The sequence below is a fragment of the Sphaerodactylus townsendi genome, linkage group LG06 (assembly GCF_021028975.2).
Source record: "Sphaerodactylus townsendi isolate TG3544 linkage group LG06, MPM_Stown_v2.3, whole genome shotgun sequence".
In the NCBI taxonomy this organism is placed as follows: Eukaryota; Metazoa; Chordata; class Lepidosauria; order Squamata; family Sphaerodactylidae; genus Sphaerodactylus; species Sphaerodactylus townsendi.
In genome coordinates, this window is record NC_059430.1 from 7,924,447 (window position 1) to 7,949,166 (window position 24,720).

General features: G+C 49.3%; 1 protein-coding gene across 1 annotated transcript in view; it reads left to right on the plus strand.

Annotated features, from left to right (window-relative positions):
* Positions 1-2,493: 2,493 nt before the first annotated feature.
* The window catches only part of SLC35B4 (solute carrier family 35 member B4), a 32,260-nt gene continuing 10,033 nt past the window's right edge, over positions 2,494-24,720 (plus strand). The window contains exons 1-6 of the mRNA XM_048501982.1: positions 2,494-2,670; positions 14,269-14,382; positions 16,045-16,147; positions 18,295-18,344; positions 20,069-20,150; positions 22,934-22,997. Coding sequence (XP_048357939.1) covers positions 2,594-2,670; positions 14,269-14,382; positions 16,045-16,147; positions 18,295-18,344; positions 20,069-20,150; positions 22,934-22,997 — 490 coding nt within the window. The 5' untranslated portion in view covers positions 2,494-2,593. The remainder of the gene's footprint in view (positions 2,671-14,268; positions 14,383-16,044; positions 16,148-18,294; positions 18,345-20,068; positions 20,151-22,933; positions 22,998-24,720) is intronic.

The window sequence follows — 24,720 nt, forward strand, 5'->3', positions numbered from 1 at the left end:
TATGAATATGCTGCCACAGGAGGTGGTGATGGCCACTAACCTGGATAGCTTTAAAAAGGGCTTGGACAGATTGATGGAGGAGAAGTCAATGTATGGCTACCAATCTTGATCCTCCTTGATCTCAGATTGCAAATGCTTTAGCAGACCAGGTGCTCGGGAGCAGCAGCAGCAGCAGAAGGCCCTTGCTTTCACCTCCTTCATGTTAGCTCCCAAAGGCACCTGGTGGGCCACTGCGAGTAGCAGAGAGCTGGACTAGATGGACTCTGGTCTGATCCAGCTGGCTCTTTCTTACATTCTCTATCTATCTATCTATCTATCTATCTATCTATCTATCTATCTATCTATCTATCTATCTATCTATCTATCTATCTATCTATCTATCTATCTATCTATCTATCTATCTATCTATCTATCTATCTATCTATCTATCTATCTAATCTGCAGCAGCAGAAGGCCATTGCTTTCACCTCCTGCCTGTGAGCTCCCAAAGGCACCTGGTGGGCCACTGCGAGTAGCAGAGAGCTGGACTAGATGGACTCTGGTCTGATCCAGCAGGCTAGTTCTTATGTTCTTATGATTGTGAGAGTCTTTGAATTCTAAATAATAGGGAAATAAACATGCAGGTGATTGGAGCATCCACAAGACTGCCAGTATCCCGGTGGCGGCTGGAGATTACATCCGGGAATTACATCCGTTGTCCACCAAACAGAGATCGGTTTCTTGGGAGAAAATGGCCGCTCTGGAAGGTCATGGCATCATTACCCCACTAGGGGTCCCCCCCAAGCTCCGGGGATGCCAGTTCCAGGTTGGGAAACACCTGGAGACTTTGGGGTGAAGCCTGAGGAGGGTGCAGTTTGGGAGGCACTTCAGTGGAGTATAGTACTGAGTTTATAGAGCAGCCAACTGAGGCTTCTCCACGATCAGATGTTATGGATTGAGCAGATCCTCATCATCCCCTGCCAGCATGATGCTGGCAGGGGATGATGGGATCTGTAGTCCATAACATCTGGAGGGGCGCGAGTTTGACACCTGTGCCATAGAGCCTACCTTCCAAAGTGACCGTTTTCTGCAGGCGGATTTCTATTGCTCGGAGATCAGTGGCAATCGCAAGAGATCTCACCTGACTCCCTTTAGCAGGTTGCAGATCTTGAGACCTTATGTGACGTAATGGTTTAAAAGTAGCAACTCTAACCTAGAGAACCGGGTTCAATTCCCCACTCCTCCACAGGCGCAGCAGACTGTAATCTGGACAATAATCTGGGTCTGATTTCCCCGCTCCGTGACATGAAGCCTGCTGGGTGACCTTGGGCCCGTCACCGTTCTCTTCGAACTCTCCCAGCCCCACCTGCCTCACAAGGTGCCCATTAAAGAGTTTTGCTTGGAGAGTTCTTGCGGTTGAGAAAAGCAGGGTATAAATCCAAACTCTTCTTCTCCTACACCTCCAAATCTCCAGGGGTTCCCCAACCTGGAACTGCCAAGACTAGAGCATGATCTAATCCAGTGATGGCGAACCTTTTTGAGACTGAGTACCCAAATTGCAACCCCAAACCCACTTATGTATCGCAAAGTGCCAACATGGCAATTTAACCCGAACACTGAGGTTTCAGTTTAGAAGAAACGGTTGGCTCCAAGGCGTGCGTTACTCAGGAGTAAGCTTGGTGGTAGTCGGTGGCTTTGCTTTGAAGCACCCGCAGCAACTCTTCCAACGGGTGAATCGACTTACCTAGGAGGGTTTACTCCAGAAGCTGAAAGCCCCATTGCCAGCAACTGAGTTTAATTCCCAGGTAAAGGATTGGTCTTCTAGTTCTTCCCATGAAAATCAGTGGGGTTTAACAGCGCTTAACAGGGTTACCGACACTGCTTCCCCAAAACTAGGTCTTAGGTTTAATGCTAATAATCAAGCCCAGTGGCCCAGGCCAGCTTAGATCTATATGCAGGGAGGCCGGTGGGGCAACCCCTGTTCTGGCGGCATGCCCACAGAGAGGGCTCTGAGGGCCACCTCTGGCACCCGTGCCATAGGTTCGCCACCACTGATCTGTTCTGGAGGCTTTGCAGAAGTGTAGAAATGCTAGCTTGCCTGCCATATTCACACTGTTTGTGGGCATGCCATGAAAGAGCAAGACATCAAAGTCTGCAAAAAAGAGTTGGACTGGGAAAAACTGGAGGGGCTTTCCTTCCCCAGTTCCTAAAACTCCTTCCCAATCCCCTTCTCTCCCTCCCTTCTTGGTTTGGTGCTGCAACCAGCCCGCTCCCATGGGAAGCCAAGGGCTCACACGCCTCCACTGCGGCACTACGACTCCCAGAACCCTTCGCGGGAGGACACGTTCTTCAGAGGCGCCGAGAGAGCCGCACACGTGTCCTTATCTGCCGGGGCCGCGGAGCTTTCTGGGAGTCGTAGTCCTAGCGGCGAGGGTGAGCCATAGAGATGCATTGAGGAAAGGAGGCCCGGAAACTACAGCAGCTGCTGAGCCGGGCGGGGGAGCCGAAGCAGGAACCGGAGGCCGGGAAGCGGCTCCCTGCACCGGCTTGCCTGGCTCCGGGAGTAAGCTGCTGAAGCTGCGGTGGGAGGCGGCCTCAAAGCGCCCTGGGCAGGATGCACCCGGCTGTGGCTCTGGGGCTGGTTTTTAGCGGCTGTTGCAGCAACGTGGTTTTCCTGGAGCTCTTGGTCAGGTGAGGGGGGAGGGGGAGGGGGAGGGGGGAGGGGGGGCGGTTTGCCAGGATTTGGGGGGGGGCAGGGTCTGCTGGCAGGAAGGGCGGGGGGGCTTTCTCCTGTGGGTGATGCACTCAGGTTGCCAACCTCCCGCTAGGAATCCCAGGTAAGGAGGTGCAGAGAAAGCACTGATTGTGAAAGTATAAGTTGCACCAGAATAAAAACTGTAAGTTTAACTCTGTATTTTGGCTGTGTCACCGGTGGCACATCCCCAGTGAAATGATATTCTTCCCACAGCTATAAAATGTGCGCGCTGACAAAGTAGCGACGGAAACAAGAACTGACTTGTGGCTTGGTCCGCTTAGTATTTGTCGGATTCGCACCAGCATCACTAGCAGCACCAGCACTATGGCTCCCAATCTTGATCCTCCTTGATCTGAGGTTGCAAATGCCTTAGCAGACCAGGTGTTCCGGAGCAGCAGCAGCAGAAGGCCATTGCTTTCACCTCCTGCCTGTGAGCTCCCTAAAGAGCACCTGGTGGGCCGCACTGCGAGTAGCAGAGAGCTGGACTAGATGGGACTCTGGTCTGATCCAGCGAAGGCTCTTTCTTATGTTCTTAAAGCCATTGCTTTCACCTCCTGCCTGTGAGCTCCCAAAGGCACCTGGTGGGCCACTGCAAAGGTAGCAGAGAGCTGGACTAGATGGACTCTGGTCTGATCCAGCAGGCTCTTTCTTATGTTCTTAAAGGCCATTGCTTTCACCTACCTGCCTGTGAGTCTCAAAGGCACCTGGTGGGCCACTGCAGGAGCAGAGAGCTGACCAGATGGACTCTGGTCTGATCCAGCAGGCTTGTTCTTATGTTCGTAAGGCCATTGCTTTCACCTCCTGCCTTTGAGCTCCCAAAGGCACCTGGTTGGCCACTGCGAGTAGCAGAGAGCTGGACTAGATGGACTCTGGTCTGATCCAGCAGGCTCTTTTCTTGTTCTAAGGCCATTGCTTTCACCTCCTGCATGTGAGCTCCCAAAGGCACCTGGTGGGCCACTGCGAGTAGCAGAGAGCTGGACTAGATGGACTCTGGTCTGATCCTGCAGGCTCTTTCTTATGTTCTTAAGGCCATTGCTTTCACCTCCTGCCTGTGAGCTCCCAAAGGCACCTGGTGGGCCACTGCGAGTAGCAGAGTGCTGGACTAGATGGACTCTGGTCTGATCCAGCAGGCTCTTTTCTTATGTTCTTAAGGCCATTGCTTTCACCTCCTGCATGTGAGCTCCCAAAGGCACCTGGTGGGCCACTGCGAGTAGCAGAGAGCTGGACTAGATGGACTCTGGTCTGATCCAGCAGGCTCTTTCTTATGTTCTGGGCGGCCATTGCTTTTCACCTCCTGCCTGTGAGCTCCCAAAGGCACCCAGGCCACTGCAAGTAGCAGAGAGCTGGACTAGATGGACTCTGGGTCTGATCCAGCAGGCTCTTCTATGTTCTTAAGGCCATTGCTTTCACCTCCTGCCTGTGAGCTCCCCAAAGGCACCCAGGCCACTGCAAGGAGCAGAGAGCTTTGGACTGATGGACTCTGGTCTGATCCAGCAGGCTCTTTCTTATGTTCTTAAGGCCATTGCTTTCACCTCCTGCCTGTGAGCTCCCAAAGGTACCTGGTGGGCCACGGCGAGTAGCAGAGAGCTGGACTAGATGGACTCTGGTCTGATCCAGCAGGCTCTTTCTTATGTTCTTAAGGCCATTGCTTTCACATCCTGCCTGTGAGCTCCTAAAGGCACCTGGTGGGCCACTGCGAGTAGCAGAGAGCTGGACTAGATGGACTCTGGTCTGATCCAGCAGGCTCTTTCTTATGTTCTTAAGGCCCTTGCTTTCACCTCCTGCATGTGAGCTCCCAAAGGCACCTGGTGGGCCACTGGCAGAGTGCTGGACCAGATGGACTCCTGGGTCTGATCCAGCAGGCTCTTTCTTATGTTCTTAAGGCCATTGCTTTCACCTCCTGCACGTGAGCTCCCAAAGGCACCTGGTGGGCCACTGCAAGTAGCAGAGTGTTGGACTAGATGGACTCTGGTCTGATCCAGCAGGCTAGTTCTTATGTTCTTATCATTTATAAAATCAGCTGTGGATTTCCCCAGATTGTCCAGTTTGATTCTCTGGTTTGATTGACGTTGATTCTCTGATTTGTACAGAGGATTTGGCTTATCCGGGAATCTAATATCCCTTGTGCAGGAGGGGGGGATTCATGGATGCTTCCTTTCCCCTGCAATAATCTGAGGAGCCTAGGGTACCTTGAGGCCGTGGATCCCACAGGGCTCTGAATCGCGGTGTATTTGATCCCATGGTTTATTTTATTTATTTCATTATTGGAATGCCTCTGGTGGATTCAGGGTGGCTTCCATCAGAGTAAAACACAGACAAATTATATTCATGTAAGGACTACATCAACAAACCCTTAGCATCTATTATAGAAGAAGAGGAGGAGGAGGAGGAGGAGGAGTTTGGATTTATATCCCCCCTTTCTCTCCTGCAGGAGACTCCTAAAGGGCTTTGACAATCTCCTTTGCCTCTTCCTCCCTCACAACAAACACCCCTGTGAAGAGGTGGGTGACAGGGCTGAGAGAGTCTCCGAGAAGCTGTGATCGCTCAGCCCCAAGGTCACCCAGCTGGCGTGTGTGGAGTGCAAGCAGGCTAATCTTGAATTCCCCCAGATATGCCTCCTACAACTCCAAGTGGGCAGAGCTGGGAATCAAAACCTTGGTTCCTCCAGGGATTAGGGATACACGAAGTTTTATCCTCCTAAACCTTTGGCATCACTCGGCCAGGGCACCTTTCCTTGGCCACTCAAAGAGGTGGTTATGTGTCCACTACTTAAAAAACTATCCCTTTAGAAAAATGGATGCTAGCAATTGTTGCCCCAGTGTCCTGTAACATTATTCTTTCCAGGCTTACCACTGAGAGAGTGGGTGGTGGATTCTTTGATCATAAAGCTCAGCTGTGAACCTCACAGCTAAAAGCCTTGGGGGCCACTCCAGGATCCATCTTTACATTACTGGAGTACAGAGCTGCCAATGCAGCCTGCAAGAAAGGCTCTCCTACCAACTCCACGTAGCCCTGCAAGGATGGTCTCCTCACTTCAATGGCCTGGATCCTTGCTTCGGCTGTATTGTTTGTGACTTAGACTTCACTGTAGCACCCGGTGCACAATTTGGTCTCCACCTCAAAAGCAGCCCTCCTCCAGGAAACTCCAGCTGATACAAGAATTCTGCCATGGTTCAGCTACTAACCAGCTTTGACCAAGAGATGGTTCAACCTGTATTCTCAGATGTTTCCGATGAGACCATCGACCATAATTCCCACATCAGCCCTGCAGAGCATGATGTAACGTAGTCCATAAAACATCTGGAGGAAGCCACATGGTGCCAGTAGAATCGCTGGAGCTTCAGACAGTAAGCATGCCTATTACTCCCATTTTGCAGATGCCCGTTTTACTGTCTGCCCATCTGTTACCAGGCTCAGTTTAAGATGAAGAAGAAGAGTTTGGATTTATATCCCCCCTTTCTCTCCTGCAGGAGACTCAAAGGGAAGCTTGATCATCACTTTCAGCCCTTTCCCCCACTCGACAACAAACACTCCTGCAGTGCAGTGTGGTGCTGAGAGAGTCTCCGGGACAAGCTGTCGACTAGCCCAAGGAGTCACCCAGCTGGCGCAGGTGGGAGGGTAACAGTACTAATCTGAATTCCCCAGATAAGCCTCCACAGCTCAGGCTAGGCAGAGCTGGGGAATCAAACCACAGGAACTCCTCCAGATCAGATACACGTGAGAGCTCTTAACCTCCTTCGCTTTACTGCTGCCCTGCTGGCTATCATACATACAAAATCCGCTTCTACGGCCTTGGCCTACTCATCTTATTCGTAAGAATTCGGATCTCCCTGTCTCCCTTCAACGGAAATGTGGACAGGGATTTCTCGCAGGCAGGCCTTAACTCCGCAATGGATGCAGAATCAAATCCACTGCCCATCTTGGTCAGCGTGCTTTCTCCACTGTGGCCGAGCCTGCCTTGTCCAGCTGGGTCTGCCTGGAGTAAGGGTCAGGAAAACTGCCGCCTCCTTAGCTTTTCTGCAGACTATCAGAGCAAAACTGGATGTTTAAGAGGAGGGACTTTTTTCGCCTAGGTTACGGGTTTGCACTCGTATAAAATGGTTCTTTGCCAGCTTGCCTTTCGGATAAATACCGATTAATAGGACCGTGTATGCAGGAGGTTAAGAGAGAGCTCGCGGCATCTCACCTTTGAGGAACCGGTTTGGATTCCCCAGCTCTGCCTCCTGAGCTTCGTGGAGGCTCTTATTACAATCTGGAGGAATCTTCCAGATTAGCCTTTGTGTACCCCACTACACGCTTCAGCTGGGTGACCTTGGAAGTGGGCTAGCTACATAGCTCGGAGATTTCCCAGCTCCCACCTAATTTCGAACTTTGACAGGTGTTTGTCTGTGAGGGGGGAAGTGGTGGCGGAATCGACTATTGAAGTATCAGCCTTTGAGTCTCCTGCAGGAGAGAAAGGTGGCATATAAATCCAAATCCCCTCTTCTTCTTCTATATTGCCAAGCTATAGCCTCTATTGGAAGTCACGACTCCTATTTTTTGTAAATTTTGTATCTCGCCTAGTATTAATCGTGTCGGCAAAGACTTGCCAAAGTTTCTGTGCTTCAGTTCTTAGTTTCACCTGGTGGTTCCAGATACATCCGCAAAATTCAACTCCGCTGGTGATCGTAGAGTCCGGTATCCCATTTTGTCAATTCTCCGCGACTATGCTGAGGCTCAACCCTGTATAAATCTTGCTTTGAAATAGTCCTGTGGAGAAAGGGAGGCTATAATTAATGTAAATATATAAATATATGAGCTGGCCGTTTGTGTCTGATACGACTCTGAACTTTGCCTCTCGTCTGTTTGAACCCTGGGTGTGTGCTAACAAGGAAGGATGTGAGGCGTTGCTTGCCTGTGTGGCCATTCAGTACCCAAAGATGGATTGGGGAGGGTTAGGGAAAACAGTGGTCAAGTGGACTGAGGTGCTGTGTGTGCGGGTTCCGGCTAAGGGTCATGGTTCTGTTCTGTTGAGCATTCTCTCCTCCTGACGCTTCAGCTTCGCATCACCTGTACGGCTGGCATTTTCTAGACGATCCTGATAGTAGGAAAGCGGAGCCAAGTGGAGTACATATACCTGCAAGTAAAGGTGAATAGGTGAGGGCATCTGAATAGGAGTGGCCTGGCAAGCGAGTAACAATGAAGTGTAGCATGTGAGTAACAATGGGAGATATAGCAGGTCAATAGGTGAGGCATCTGGAATAGAAGTTTAGCCTGGCAGAGTGAGTAACAATGAAGTATGTAGCATGAGTAACAATGCAGATAGCAAGGTCAATAGTGGCATCTCTGGAATAGAAGTAGCCTGGCCTTTGTTCCCTTTGATTGTTTATTGTCTGTAGTCATCCTGTGTTTGTGTGGAGCTGATTAGTCACTGTCTTGACTCTAGTTCAGTGGACTGTTTATCTGTTTTGATTGCTCTCTCTCTCTCTCTCTCTCTCTCTCTCTCTCTCTCTCTCTCTCTGTGTGTGTGTGTGTGTGTGTGTGTGTGTGTGTGTGTGTGTGTGTGTGTGTGTGTGTGTGTGTGTGTGTGTGTGTGTGTGTAGAACGCTGAACTGGGTGGACTTTGGTCTGTCTCAGCACAGCCAAATGTGCAATTGCTGGATCACTTAACAGTAAATGGGTTATGACTTAAATTCTGAGCCTACAAAGTAAAAAGGCCCAGCCTCCCAGAGTCTGGGAGATACGGGTTCCAATCCCCGCACTGCACTAAAGCTTGCTGGGTTTCTTTGGACCATCCATTTCTCGCCCCAACCCATTTATTTATATTATTTTCTGTATAAAATGAATACTCCCGCTTCGAGAGCCAGTTTGGTGTAGTGGTTAAGAGCAGGTGGATTCTAATCTGGAGAACCGGGTTTGATCCCCCACTCCTGGCCACCTGAGTGGCAGAGGCTTATCTGATGAACCAGATGTGTTTCTGCACTCCTACATTCCTGCTGGGTGACCTTGGGCTACTCACAGTTCTCTCAGGACTCTCTTGTCTCACAAGGTGTCTGTGGAGGAAGGGAAAGGAGCATGTAAGACAGCTTGAGTCTCCTCCAGGAGAGAAGGGTGGGGTATAAATCCAAATTCCTCTTCTTCCTCCTCCTCTCTGCCCTCCTGTGGGCCACCAGGGCGCTAGTTGAAACGTTCATAATAAAATCTCATTTTAAAACCATTAAAATCAAACTCAAGAAACACGGCCTCATCAAAACAAATTTAAAGCAGAGTAGAAATACAAACAAAGATATAAAAACAGCAACTGAAACCTTGGTGAGGGAGGAAGGAATACTAGAACCAGGGGGCATTCATTGAAAATGCTGGGGGGAAGAATTCGGACTAATAAAAGGAAACACTTCTTCACGCAACAATGTGTGATTGGTGTTTGGAATATGCTGCCACAGGAGGTGGTGGCAGCCACTCACCTGGATAGCTTTAAAAGGGGCTTGGACAGATTTATGGAGGAGAAGTCGATCTCTGGCTCCCAATCTTGATCCTCCTTGATCTGAGATTGCAAATGCCTGAACAGTCCAGGTGCTCGGGAGCAGCAGCAGCAACAGCCGCAGAAGGCCATTGCTTTCACCTCCTGCATGTGAGCCCCCAAAGGCACCCAGGCTAATCAGGAGTAGCAGAGAGCTGGACTAGATGGACTCTGGTCTGATCCAGCAGGCTCTTTCTTATGTTCTTATGAGGGGATCATTGGGGGAATGCCAAATGAAACAAAAAAAAGTCTTCACTGGTTGGTGAAAGACAGCAACTGAAATGGATAGACCAGGGGTCTGCAACCTGCGACTCTCCAGATGTACAAGGACTACAATTCCCATCAGCCCCTGCCAGCATGGCCAATTGGCCATGCTGGCAGGGGCTGATGGGAATTGTAGTCCATGCACATCTGGAGAGTCGCAGGTTGCAGACCCCTGGGATAGACAAATCTCCCTGGAGAGAGAGTTCCAGAGCTTTGGGGCCATGACTGAGAAGGTCCTCTCCCGGTTTGTTACCTGGAAAGTTGGGACACCCAAAGCAGGCCCCGTGAAGATGACCTAGTTATCTTCATGGATGAGATGACCAGGCGGGGTTTCTGTAAATGCCCAGTGGGGAAGGGAGAGAATTGTGCGCCCTGCCCTGAACTCTTTGCAGAAAGGGCAGGACAAAAATGTGGTGAACAGGTAGAGCAGGGAACATTGCTTGACCTTTGAAACGAGGGCAGAGAATCGCTGATCATGAATAGCTGCATTCTAGGGACAGAGAATTGCTGATCATGAATAGCTGCTGTGCCATTCCTGGCCAGGGAAACAAGAGATTTCCTCGCATGCTGTGAGTCCCCTCTCTCGCTATCTCTGGATGCTTGTGCGATATTTCCATCAAGTTTTACACGTGGCCTGTACCTCCAGGTATGAATCATTTCCTCCCCCATGCCTCAAGTGAATGTAGTAAGTTGAAAAGGAGAACCGGCTCAGTCACTGTATTGTTGAAGACTTTCACAGCTGGAATCAACTGGCCGCTGTGCGTTTTCGGGGCTTTGTGGCCAAGGTCTGGTCGTTTTTGCTTCTAATACTGTGGGGAAAAAGCTACCAGGCCATGGCCACACAGCCCAGAAAACCTGCAACAGCCAGTTCATGAACTCATTGAGCAGCAGTGGCGTAGGAGGTTAAGAGCTCGTGTATCTAATCTGGAGGAACCGGGTTTGATTCCCAGCTCTGCTGCCTGAGCTGTGGAGGCTTCTCTGGGGAATTCAGATTAGCCTGTACACTCCCACACACGCCAGCTGGGTGACCTTGGGCTAGTCACAGCTTCTGGGAGCTCTCTCTGCCCCACCCACCTCACAGGGTGTTTGTTGTGAGGGGGGAAGGGCAAGGAGATTGTAAGCCCCATCTCCTATTAGCTTCCATTGGAAACAATGGGCGATGGGGCACCCCCTTTGGGAGTCCATAGCTTTGGACCCCCTGGACCAAACTTCACAAAACCTTCGTGGTATCAATAGAGACTCCTCCTCACATCCCAGGTTTGGTGAAGTTTGGTTCACGGGGTCCAAAGTTATGGACCCTCAAAGGTGTAGCCCCCATCTTCTATTTGCTCCCATTGGAAACAATGGAGGATGGGGGCACCCCCTTTGGGAGTCCATAACTTGGGACCCCCTGAACCAAACCTCACAAAACCCGGGTAGTATCATCAGGAGAGTCCCCCAAACAATCCCTGAAAGTTAGGTGCTGCTAGCCCAAACAATGCGCCCCCTGCAGGCCAAAAACCGAAAAGCACTAAAATGTTTTTAAAACCCACAAACGGAGGGTGGAGCTTCGGACATGAAGGGGGGGGGTTCAAACCTGAGGAAACCCCCCCCCCCCCTTACCTAAGTCCATGCTTTAGGTGGAAGTTAGGAAGCTTCCAGTCAGGGAAGGAGGGCCAGCCCGTGATAAGCCACGCTCAAGCCGTTTATTTATTTATTGTATATTATGGACATTATTAATAGTCCACCTTTCTCTATAAGACGGCAGATTACACCGTGTAAGTGGGTACAGTCAATACAGTCAGACCACTGATAAGTGGAGTAATAGGATTTGGGCTACTGAAATCTGCAAACAAAGCAGAAGTATTAGACATGATAGGTTAACCAGGCCAAAAAATAGAATTACATTGGTAGATAACAGTGTAGTCAGAGCAAGATAAGGCCCATGACAAACAGATAATATGTGCTGTGCACAGAATTATAGCCCCCCCCCCCCAATCCCTTCCCTCTTGCTTCAGAAGATAGCCCTGTCGCCTTTATAAAAATGCCCTCCTGAACAATTTTGTTTTACATAGTCAGCAAAATCCCAGGGGTTTGTCTGGGTGTCTGAATGCAGCGTCGACGAAAGGCAGAGTGTTGAGAGACAGTGGTGTGTAGTGGTTAGGCTAGGATCTGTGGGGCCCAGGTTTGAATCTCTCGTGTGCCGTGGATGCTCACTGCGTGACCTTTGGGCCAATCATACAGTCTTGGGCTAGCCTACCTTCCCAGATTGTTGTGAAGATAAAATGGTGAAGAAGAGAAGGATGGAAGCCGTTTGGGGTTCCTGTTGAGGGGGATGCCCTGACTTGGATAGTCCAAGCTAGTGGATCTCACCAGATCTTGGAAGCTAAGCAGGGTTGGCTCTGGTCTGTTTTTGGATGGGAGCCAACAAATGAAAACAAAGGTTAACACTATATATGAAAGGGATCCAGGAGTCTTAATAAACCACAAACTGAACTGAGTCAGCAGTGTGATGTGGCAGCCAAGAAAGCCAATTCGATTCTGGACTGCATCAATAGGAGTATAGTGTCTAGATCCACATTATATTACCACTCTATTCTGCATTGATCAGATCTCACCTGGAATAGAGAGTCTTGTTCTGGACACTGCAATTCAAGAAGAATATTGACAAGCTGGGACGGGTCCAGAGGAGGGTAACCAAAATGAACATAAGAACATAAGAACTAGCCTGCTGGATCAGACCAGAGTCCATCTAGTCCAGCACTTTGCTGCTCACAGTGGCCCACCAGGTGCCTTTGGGAGCTCACCTGCAGGAGGTGAAAGCAATGGCCTGCTGCTGCTCCCAAGCACCTGGTCTGCTAAGGCATTTGCAATCTCTCTCCAGATCAAGGAGGATCAAGCATTGGTGAGCCATGGAATCGACTTCTCCTCCATCAATCTGTCCAAGCCCCTTTTAAAGCTATCCAGGTTAGTGGCCATCACCACCTCTTGTGGCAGCATATTCCAAACACCAATCACACGCTGCGTGAAGAAGTGTTTCCTTTTATTAGTCCTAATTCTTCCCCCCAGCATTTTCAATGAATGCCCCCTGGTTCTAGTATTGTGAGAAAGAGAGAAAAAATTCTCTCTGTCCACATTTTCTAACCCATGCATAATTTCATAGACTTCAATCATCTCCCCCCTCAGACGTCTCCTCTCCAAACTAGAGTCCCAAACGCTGCAGCCTCTCCTCATAAGGAAGGTGCTCCAGTCCCTCAATCATCCTCGTTGCCCTTCTCTGCACCTTTTCTATCTCTTCAATAATGCACAGGCAGGAAACGGGAAACCACCTCTGAACATCTCCTGTCTTTAAAACCCTACGTCCATGGTGGCGAACCTTTGGCACTCCAGATGTTATGGACTACAATTCCCATCAGCCCCTTCCAGCATGGCCAATTGGCCATGATGGAAGGGGCTGATGGGAATTGTAGTCCATAACATCTGGAGTGCCAAAGGTTCGCCACCACTGCCCTACGTGGTCATTATAGATCGGCTGTAACCTGCTCGTTGAACAAATGGGGGAAATAATTGGGAATAATTGAAACTTCTGTCTTCCTGTTTCCATTTTAAGTTCCTTCTAGTTCATGTTCACGGGAACAAACGTGCCCTTCAGACCTGGGTATCTGATAGAGCGCATCTGTGGTTGAGAGCAAATTCACTCTAATCTGGAGGACTGGGTTTGACTCCCCGCTCTGCCACTTAAGCTGTGGAGGCTTATCTGGTGAACCAGGTTAGCTTGTGCACTCCGGCACACTCAAGCTGGGTGATCTTGGGCTAGTCACAGTTCTTCAGAGCTCTCTCAGCCCTACCCACGGGATGTTTGTTGTGGGGGAGGGAAAGGAGATTGCGAGCCCCTTTGAGTCTCCTTACAGAAGAGAAAGGGGGGGATATAAATCCAAACTCTTCCTGTTCTTAAAACTCTGTTGTTGATTGATAGGTAGTAGTGTTTGTTTTAAATTTAGATATTTTATGATGTTTTAATGTTTTATATTTATTGTGTGTGTTTTAGTGTAAGCCGCCTCGAGTCTTTGGAGATATGGTGGGATATAAATGCAAATATATATATGTTTTATATTTATTGTGTATGTTTTATTGTAAGCCGCCTCGAGTCTCTGGAGATATGGTGGGATATAAATGCAAATATATATGTTTTATATTTATTGTGTATGTTTTATTGTAAGCTGCCTCGAGTTCTCTGGAGATATGGTGAGATATAAATGCAAATATATATATGTTTTATATTTATTGTGTATGTTTTAGTGTAAGCCGCCTCGAGTTCTCTGGAGATATGGTGGGATATAAATGCAAATATATATATGTTTTATATTTATTGTGTATGTTTTATTGTCAGCCGCCTCGAGTCTCTGGAGATATGGTGGGATATAAATGCAAATATATATATGTTTTATATTTATTGTGTATGTTTTATTGTCAGCCGCCTCGAGTCTCTGGAGATATGGTGGGATATAAATGCAAATATATATGTTTTATATTTATTGTGTATGTTTTATTGTAAGCCGCCTCGAGTTCTCTGGAGATATGGTGGGATATAAATGCAAATATATATATGTTTTATATTTATTGTGTATGTTTTAGTGTAAGCCGCCTCGAGTTCTCTGGAGATATGGTGGGATATAAATGCAAATATATATATTCATATTTCTCTCTCTCCCTCCCTCCCTCCCTCCCTCCCTCCCTCCCTCTCTCTTTCTCTCTCTCTCTTTGTGTCCCCCCCACCACCACACAAATGCAGGGAACATCCAGGATGCGGGAACTTAATCACGTTTGCTCAGTTCCTATTCATAGCCATTGAAGGCTTTATTTTCGAAGCCAACTTTGGAAGGAAACGGCCTGCTATACCACTCAGGTACGGTAGATCTAAATGGGCTGCTTCCAAATGTCGTTCCTGGCCAACGTGCTCTGTAAGCCATGTGGGTATCAAACTGGCGACACAAGGATCGGGGCCACCCAGCAGGTGGGCGGCTCTTTTGGGCGGCTCAGTTCCATGCAGCTGCTAGGACGTTCTGCACAGCACTGGGGAACCATTACAGGGACTATTGGTCATGGTAGTGGAGAGATCTGGTAGCACCTTAGAAACCGACAAGATTGGGGAGGGGGGGTATGAGTCAGCATGGTGTAGTGCAATGGTTCTTGACCTTCCTAATGCCGTGACCCTTTAATACAGTTCCTCATGTTGTGGTGACCCCCAACCCTAACATTATTTGTGTTTCGGTTCCTAAGACCATCGGAAATATGTGTTTTCCGATGGTCTTAGGCGACCCCTGTGAAAGGGTCGTTCGAGCCCCAAAGGGGTCGCGACCCACAGGTTGAGAGCCGCTGGTGTAGTGGTTGAGGTGTTGGACTAGGACCATTGTGGCGAACCTTTTCGAGACCGAGTGCCCAAATTGCAACTCAAAACCCACTTATTTATTGCAAAGTGCCGACACGGCAATTTAACCTGAATGCTGAGGTTTTAGTTTAAGAAAACGGTTGGCTCCAAGGCATGCGTTACTCGGGAGTAAGTTTGGTGGTCGTTGGTGGCTTTGCTTTGAAGCAACCGTGCAACTCTTCCAACGGGTGAATCAACGACCCTAGGAGGGTTTACTCAGAAGCAAGCCCCATTGCCAGCAACCGAGCTTACTCCCAGGTAAAGAATCGTGCTTTAGTTCTTCGCATGAAAATCAGTGGGGTTTAACAGCGCTTAACAGGGTTACCTACACTGCTTCCCCAAAACTAGGTCTTAGGTTTAATGCGAATAATCGAGCCCAGCAGCCCAGGCCAGTCTAGATGTGTGCAAGGGGGGGGGGGGGGGGCTCTGTTTGTGCGTGCCCACAGAGAGGGCTCTGAGTGCCACCTCTGGCACCCGTGCCATAGGTTCGCCACAACTGGACTAGGACATGGGAAACCCAGGTTTGAATCCTTACTCCGCCATGGAAACTTGCTGGTTGACAGTGGTCCAATCACATGCTCTCAGCCTTGACCTTCGATAGTAATTGGATGGAAGTCCTCCAAGGAATATCAGGAACTTGTCGGGGGGGGGGCGGGGGTGGCAGGCAGTGGCAAACCACCTCCAGACATCTCTTGCCTTGAAAACTCTGCAGGGGTCGCCATAAGTCTGCTGTGATTTGTTGAGGGGAAAAGAAGAGTTTTCAGGAGAAATAGCTGCCTTTGCTACTGGCAGTAATGAATGGGGGTGGGACAGTGCTGGGGAGTTCCAATGTCCCATCCGAATAGGGCAGTGGGCCGAATAGGCCAGCTTCCCCATTTCTGGCTACTGCCAGTCAAAATGTTGCATGAGCAGAGGCGGGGGGCGGGGGGTGAATGGCTGCAGAGATTGCCGTGGGCATGAGGAGAGACCTGTAGGTCCACTTACAGAGAGGCCAGGGGAAGAGACCACCACATTTCAGCTCTGGCTTGGCTCCTTTTCCCCCCTTGGAGGGATGTTTGGACACTTGCCTGCAGAATGTGCTTCCGTTCCTCCCACCCTGGGGCCGGGATTGCGGACAAATTCCTCGCGTTTGTGTTTCAGGTTCTACTTGACCATGGTGGCCATGTTCTTCACGGTCAGCGTGGTGAACAACTACGCCCTCAACTTGAACATCGCGATGCCGCTGCATATGATATTTAGATCGGTGAGTCCCGTCTCTTTTGCGTTGGGGTTGCCGAGCAGCACCTGGCAACCGGTCGGAAGGTTGTGGGCCGGGTGGGGAGAGGCAGCATCCTGTGAGAAAAATTATAAAGAAAAATAAAGGCTTCGCCTTTGCTGGAAACGATGATAGAGTTACCATAGAGCAGTGATGGCGAACCTTTTCGAGGCCAAGTGCCCAAATTGCAACCCAAAACCCACTTATTTATCGCAAAGTGCCAACACGGCAATTTAACCTGAATACTGAGGTTTTAGTATAGAAAAAACGGTTGGCTCCGAGGCGCGCGTTACTCGGGAGTAAGCTTGGTGGTAGTCAGTGGCTTTGCTTTGAAGCAACCGTGCAACTCTTCCAATGGGTGAATCATGACCCTAGGAGGGTTTACTCAGAAGCAAGCCCCATTGCCAACAAACAAGCTTACTCCCAGGTAAAGGGTCGCGCTTTAGTACTTTGCATGAAAATCAGTGGGGTTTAACAGCACTTAACAGGGTTACCTACACTGCTTCCCCAAAACTAGGTCTTAGGTTTAATGCTAATAATCGAGCCCAGTGGCTCAGGCCAGCCTAGATGTGGGGGGGGGGCGGGGGGGACTCTGTTTGCGCGTGTCCACAGAGAGGGTTCTGAGTGCCACCTCTGGCACCCGTGCCATAGGTTCGCCACCACTGCCATAGAGTTTTTGGAGACTGCTAGAGTTACTCCTTGTCACTTCCTGGTAGCTCTAGGGATCATCAGGAACTCTGTGGAAAGAGTTTCCCGTAAGTAAACAAGGACCATCACACACCCCTTACCTTTGGCTCCAGTGTTTGTCCATCAATCCGCTGAGTGTTGGCGGACAAGTATGGCAATTGCCAGGGGATCTTCCGCCGTAAGTGGGCAGATGTGAATGTTGTTGGGGTCTTTGGCACATCTCAGTTGGAACATGGATTTCCTTGAGGGATTAGACTTCAGTCCAAGTCGAAGCCAGTAAAAGCAGTGGCGTAGTGGTTAAGAGCAGGTGCACTCCAATCTGGAGAACTGGGTTTGATTCCCTGCTCTGCCACTTGAGCTGTGGAGGCTTATCTGGGGAATCAGATTAGCTTGTGCACTGGAACACATGCCAGCCGGGGACCTTGGGCTCGTCACAGTTCTTGGGAGCTCTGTCAGCCCCACCCACCTCACAGGGTGTTTGTTGTGAGAGGGGAAGGGCAAGGAGATCGTAAGCCCCTTTGAGTCTCCTGCAGGAGAGAAAGGGGGGATATAAAACCCAAACTCTCTCTCTAAAAGATGAAGGCCTTCATTTCTGCCAAGCATATACTATTCTATAATGTCTCTGACAATAGAGGTTCCATTTAACCATTAGAGCTTAACAGCCATCTATAGAAACCTCCTGCATGAATTTATCTAGCCCTGAAAAAATCAACGCCAAACCCACCGTGCTTTATTAAATTTCCCATGCTTCCTTTGAGCTAAACAGCCAGTTTCTAACTCCTCCTCCTCTTCCTCTTCTTCACTTCTGGGTCTCTTATCACCTATGGGACCCCTTTCTCCCCCCTTTTGGGAGGGTTTTAATGAAGGTTATTGCGGACATTGTTCGTTACTGATCGCTGCGTTTTAAATTGTTTTAATGTATTTAAGGGTTATTGTATGTATGCGATTTATGTTGTTCACCGCCCAGAGCCCTTCGGGGTAGGGCGGTGTACAAAACCCAAAGCCCAGAGCCCTTCGGGGTAGGGCGGTGTACAAAACCCAAAGCCCAGAGCCCTTCGGGGTAGGGCGGTGTACAAAACCCAAAGCCCAGAGCCCTTCGGGGTAGGGCGGTGTACAAAACCCAAAGCCCAGAGCCCTTCGGGGTAGGGCGGTGTACAAAACCCATTAATTAATTAATTAGTTGGTTTTGAACAACATAAATCACATATATACAATAATTAATTAATTAATATCCCATTTATTGAAGAACTGACTCTGTTCCCCCTGTTTTTCAGGGTGGGGCATCTTCCACAGGGACTCTCTTTGGTGGCCCCCCCCCCCCCCGCCAAGTCCTTGGAGCCCGAAAGATCTCCCTCCATTGAGCCAGCTTGTCACTAATTATAAAACTTGTTAACTAACTTGGTGTTTGTTTCTTTCTTTCTCTCCTCTCCCCACCTCCAACCTTTCAGGGGTCTTTGATAGCAAGTATGGTGCTGGGAATTGTTATTTTGAAGAAAAGGTAGGCTGCGTTCACTGGCTTTGCGGCGGCCTAGTTTTAAATTTTAAAAAAGGCAAACTCTATGCTGGGGATAATGAGGAAAGGAGTTGATCATAAAACTGCAAGGATTGTCATGCCCTTGTATAAAGCAGCGGTGCGACCGCACTTGGAGTACTGTGTTCAGTTCTGGCCGCCACATCTCAAAAAGGATATCAAAGAGATAGAAAAAGTGCAGAGAAGGGCAACGAGGATGATTGCCGGACTGGAGCACCTTCCTTATGAGGAGAGGCTGCAGCGTTTGGGGCTCTTTAGTTTGGAGAGGAGGCGGCTGAGGGGGGATATGATTGAAGTCTATAAAATTATGCATGGGGTAGAAAATGTTGACAGAGAGAAATTTCTCTCTCTTTCTCACAATACTAGAACCAGGGGGCATCCGTTGAAAATGCTGGGGGGAAGAATTAGGACTAATAAAAGGAAACACTTCTTCACGCAACGTGTGATTGGTGTTTGGAAGATGCTGCCACAGGAGGTGGTGATGGCCACTAACCTGGATAGCTTTAAAAGGGGCTTGGACAGATTTATGGAGGAGAAGTCGATCTATGGCTACCAATCTTGATCCGCCTTGATCTGAGGTTGCAAATGCCTTAGCAGACCAGGTGCTCAGGAGCAGCAGCAGCAGAAGGCCATTGTTTTCACATCCTGCATGTGAGCTCCCAAAGGCACCTGGTGGGCCACTGCGAGTAGCAGAGAGCTGGACTAGATGGACTCTGGTCTGATTCAGCTGGCTTGTTCTTATGTTTGTATGTTCTTAAATAGTCCATTAGCCATAGAGGCGCTTGCTTGGACTGCTCACCTCCAGCAAAAACTGGAGACTTCCTGCTATTACATTTAATCTCCGGGTGACCGAGATCAACTCCCTTGGAGGAAATGGTAGCTGTGGAGCATAGGTGTCAAAACTCACGCCCTTCCAGATGTTAAGAACTACAGCTCCCATCATCCCCTGCCAGCATCATGCTGGCAGGGGTTGATGGGAACTGTAGTCCATAACATCTGGAGGGCGCGAATTTGACACCTATGGTCTCTATGGCATTGAAATCTTGCTGAGGCCCCTCCCCTCTGCAAATCCCGCCCTCCTCTGGCTCCACCCCTGAAATCTCCAGGTACTTTCCACCCAGAGATGGCAACCCTATCTTGGAAGCCAGACTCTGCAATTCGTGCATTGATTTATTGACCGGGCCAATGCAGTTTTTCACATTGATTCCAGTGGTGGGATCCAAAAATTTTAGTAACAGGTTCCCATGGTGGTGGGATTCAAACAGTGGCGTAGCACCAAAGGGGCTGGGCAGGGCACGACGGGGGCGCAGCCGGGCATTCTGGGGGAGGGGCATTGCTGGGCGGGGCTGTGTCAAGGACACTGCCGCTGCACCGGTCCTTGGGCAGGAACCGGATACACGCAGGCGCAGGCTGCCACGCATGCCGCCGGTGCACCTCCTGCTAGACTGCTTCAAGTTCTGTGCGCTACTGCTGAGAGGAGGGGCGTAACTAAGGGCAAAATCACGTGGCAAAATCACCAATTAGTAACCCCCTCTCGGCACACACCAATAATTAGTAACCTACTCTCGGGAACCTGTGAGAACCTGCTGGATCCCACCTCTGATTGATTCCCTTGCCGACATCACGCATAGCACTAGTGGGTTTGCTTTGTCGTCCCGCCGCAAAATAAATCTTATCGCTCTCTCCTGCAGGTACAGTGTCTCCAAGTACTCCTCCATAGCCCTGGTGTCTGCCGGCATCTTCACCTGCACCTTCATGTCTGCAAAGCAAGTGGTAAGAACGTCTGAATTCCCCCCCCCCCCCCCCCCACCCATGGTCACAGTCCCTGGTGGGGGATCAAGCCCCTTTCTCTCTGCGGATTTGCAACGCTTGGATTCATCGACATGGTTTTGGGAGGGCACTCGTGGTCAGCAGTAGAAGAGCTAGGTTCGAACCCAGTAGGATCCTAAAGACCAGCAAGAGTTTAGCTTCTGGAGCAGCAGTGGCGTAGGAGGTTAAGAGCTCGTGTATCTAATCTGGAGGAACCGGGTTTGATTCCCCACTCTGCTGCCTGAGCTGTGGAGGCTTATCTGGGGAATTCAGATTAGCCTGTGCACTCCCACACACGCCAGCTGGGTGACCTTGGGCTAGTCACAGTTCTTCTGAGCTCTCTCAGCCCCACCTACCTCACAGGGTGTTTGTTGCGAGGGGGGAAGGGCAAGGAGATTGTCAGCCCCTTTGAGTCTCCTGCAGGAGAGAAAGGGGGGATATAAATCCAAACTCTCTTCTTCTTCTTCTTCTTCTTCTTCTTCTTCTTCTTCTTCTTCTTCTTCTTCTTCTTCTTCTTCTTCTTCTTCTTCTTCTTCTTCTTCTTCTTCTTCGAGTCCAAGTTCCATTCACCAGATGTCGCATGTCTCTCTGAAATTTATCTCTAATCACTCGAGCTGGTGAGAACCAGCAGCAGAAACCAGAGGAGGCGGAGTTTGGATTTTCAAACCACTTTCACAACTGTTTGCAAGTGGATTTTGCCGTGCCGCACAGCTTCAAAGAGCACTGAAAGCAGTTTGAAAGTGCACTATTCTGCACGTGCGGAATGAGCCCTAGTCCCAAAGCGGTTTACAAACTCCTTCCCTTCCTCTCCTCACAAACGGGCACTTTGTGAAGTAGGTGGGGCTGAGAGAGTTCGCGAAGAGCTGTGACTAGCCCAAGGTCACCCCCGCAGGCTTCATGTGGTGGAGTGGGTGAAAGAAACCCAGTTCACCAGATAAGAGTCCCCCCACTCACATGGAGGAGTGGGGAATCGAATCCAGTTCTCCAGATTAGAGTCCACCGCTCCTAACTCCTGCGCAATGCTGCCTGGAAGAGCAGGTGGGAACGGGGCTCGGTTCTGGGTCTGAAGCCAGCCCAAATTTCTGCCAATGACAGACTGATCACCCATGAGCTTAACAACTCAGCTCCTTTTGTTTACTTATTTAATCTGATTTGTAAGGCTCCGATTTGTCAGGCGCCCTTTCCCACATCAGTACAATAAAATCGAATAGAATTGTGTACGTTCTCTGACCCCATATGTCCCTGCACGGCCTCTACGTTCATCAGAGGCCAACTTTGCTGGTGGTCCCTAGCCCCTCAATGATGCGGCTGGCTTCTACCTGGGCCAGGGCCTTTACAGCCCTGGCCCCTGCCTGGTGGAACACTTTACCACCAACTATCCGGGCCCTGCGGGATCTTGGAGAGTTCCGCAGGGCCTGTAAGACCGAATTGTTCCACCGGGCTTTTGGGGGGGCCGGCCCTGATGTGTGCCCCTTTCCCCCTCCCCCCTTTTACACTCTGGGCCCTTAATACTTATGGGGGCCCTCTGCTCCCTTATTTTGTTCTTTTCCCAGGGTGGGTTTATGACGTTTTATGCTGGACGCCAATGTAGTTTTGTAATTTTGTTAATCTGCTGTTTTACTGGGGTTTTAATATGATTGTTGTTTTACTGTGTTGTTCACTGCCCAGAGCCCTTCGAGGGAGGGGCGGTATACAAAATCAATTATAAATAAATAAACAAACAGTGTAGGCATCATAAAATCCAGTTTAGGGGAGGGTAGTTGAAATCATCCCCAAACTGATTTCACTGGTTTAAAGAAAAAGGAAGAAGAATATTTTGGATTTATATCCCACCTTCCTCTCCTGTAAGGAGACTCAAGGTGGCTTACAAGCTCCTTTCCCTTCCTCTCCCCACAACAGACACTTTGTGAGGTGGGTGGGGTTGAGAGAGTTCTGAGAGAACTTTGACTGGCCCAAGGCCACCCAGCAGGAATGTAGGAGTGTGGAAACACATCTGGTTCACCAGACAAGCCTCTGCCACTCAGGTGGAGGAGTGGGGAATCAAACCTGGTTCTCCAGATTAGAATCCACCTGCTCTTAACCACTTAAGAGCAGCAGTGGCGTAGGAGGTTACGAGTTCGTGTATCTAATCTGGAGGAACTGGGTTTGATTCTCAGCTCTGCCGCCTGAGCTGTGGAGGCTTATCTGGGGAATTCAGTTTAGCCTGTACACTCCCACACACGCCAGCTGGGTGACCTTGGGCTAGTCACAGCTTTTCGGAGCTCTCTTAGCCCCACCCACCTCACAGGGTGTTTGTTGTGAGGGGGGAAGGGCAAGGAGATTGTCAGCCCCTTTGAGTCTCCTGCAGGAGAGAAAGGGGGGATATAAATCCAAACTCCTCTTCTTCTTCTTCTTACACCACGCTAGAAAAGGAAGGGAGGGAGGGAGGGAGGGAGGGAGGGAGGGAGGGAGGGAGGAAGGAAGGAAGGAAGGAAGGAAGGAAGGAAGGAAGGAAGGAAGGAAGGAAGGAAGGAAGGAAGGAAGGAAGGAAGGAAGGAAGGAAGGAAGGAAGGAAGGGTGTGGCCAAGATAGTGTCCCTGTCCAAGTCGGTCCCCCATGAGTTACCAGAGATGCTGTTTTTCCTTTTTGCCCTGTCATGAAGTCAGTCCTTTGAATGTGGGCTTCTATATGTCCTAGACGTGTTTTAAGCGCTGACTTGGAGTTGCTGACGATCTCTCTCTCTCTCTTTCCCGCTCTTGCATCTGCAGAGTTCTGATTCGAGCAGAAGCGAAGACGAAGACGGCATCTCTGCTTTCTTGTGGTGGCTGCTAGGTCGGTAACTGCCTGTCGTGCCAACGGTTCCGGTTGCTGAAGGGGAACCCGCTTCCGGAAATTTTTAGTAGCGGCCTGGATTGGCTGGTGTAGAGTGTCACAATCCCTGTTTCTTGGGATGTGTTGCAAACTCTTTTTAAAATGAGTTTTTTTAAAAGGGGGGTATTTTTGCCCTGAACCAAAACGAGAAATGGACTTGTAGGATTGATCCAGGCTTGCAAAGAGACATTGAGTTGGTCTCTTGTAGGGGACCAGGCTAATAAGAGGATAACTTTTGTGGTTTTATTGAAAAGATAACGCCAAACCCGGGAGTTGGAGTACAATGAAACACAAATACAATTCACCCCCTGCTGCATACAAAAAGACAACCAATTAAATATTTATGAAATGTATAGTACAGTTTTTAACGTGAGATTTATGATTACAAGCGCAAGTCACATTGTTTATCAGGATAGTTTGCTGTCTCAAACACCAGAAAGCATAAGAATGTGATTCAACACAAGCTACGTTGTTAAAGAGGTTTTGCAAAACGCCTTGAAGAAAAATCTTTGAAAGTGAACATCTTATCGCGAAAACCGCCTGTGCTTGGCTTCCAGAGTCTTGCTTGCTTTTGGACTAATTATACTCGATTCTCAGCGTCTTGTTTATAATGAGATTTGAACATTTAGAGAAGTCGTCTTAAACTGAGATGTGCTTTTCTTCCTGTGTTTTGAGTTCTATTGTCATTTGAATACTTTAGATAGTAGGTGATCATTGTTTTTAATTGCACTGTGACACTTTATTATAAATTTCACAAATGTTTAATTGGTTGTCTTTCTGTATGCAGCAGGGGGTGAATTGTATTTGGTTTGATTTGAAAGGCAAGGATTGGATCTTTAAACCACGTTTTCCCATACTTTAGAATTCCATACTGTCCGGCCAGAGGTGGGATCCAGCAGGTTCTCACAGGTTCCCGAGAGTAGGTTGCTAATTATTTGTGTGTGCCGAGAGGGGGTTACTAATTGGTGATTTTGCCACGTGATTTTTGCCTTAGTTACGCCCCTCCTCTCAGCAGTAGCGCGCAGAACTTGAAGCAGTCTAGCAGGAAGTGCACCGGCGTGCGTGGCAGCCTGCACCTGCGTGCATTGGTTTCCCGCCCAAGGACCGGCGCAGCAGCTGTGTCCTTGCCACAGTCCTGCCCAGGAATGCCCCACCCCCGGAATGCCTGGCCACGCCCCCGGAATGCCCCACCCAGCCCCATTGGCGCTACGTCACAGTTTGAATCCCACCACCATGGGAACCTGTTACTAAAATTTTTGGATCCCACCACTGTTTCCAGCTGACGTTAAGATTCTGCTGTCGAGCTCCGCTGCCTGTGCTCCCACTGGGAGACGAGTGCTCGGTGGTGAGCAGAGAAAGGGCTTTTTGAGCTGTGGAACCCCATTTTTGAATGGCCCCCCGAGACCAACTTGCGTGTTAGCAAGAAAACCGTTTGGAACGATTTGTTCCTTTTGAAAGGCATCTTGTGAAATAGATCTTCTGCTTGAAATTTTATTTATGTATTAGATTTATAAACCGCCCTCCCCTGAAAGGGCTCAGAGCAGTGAACAACAGAATAAAACAATAAAATCATCATAAATACTATACAATAACAAAACCAGTTCAAAATAAAACCATACTCAGGATAAATTACCATAAAATAGAAGCGCTGCTACAACAGATGGCGATGAAACCCACCCTTCTC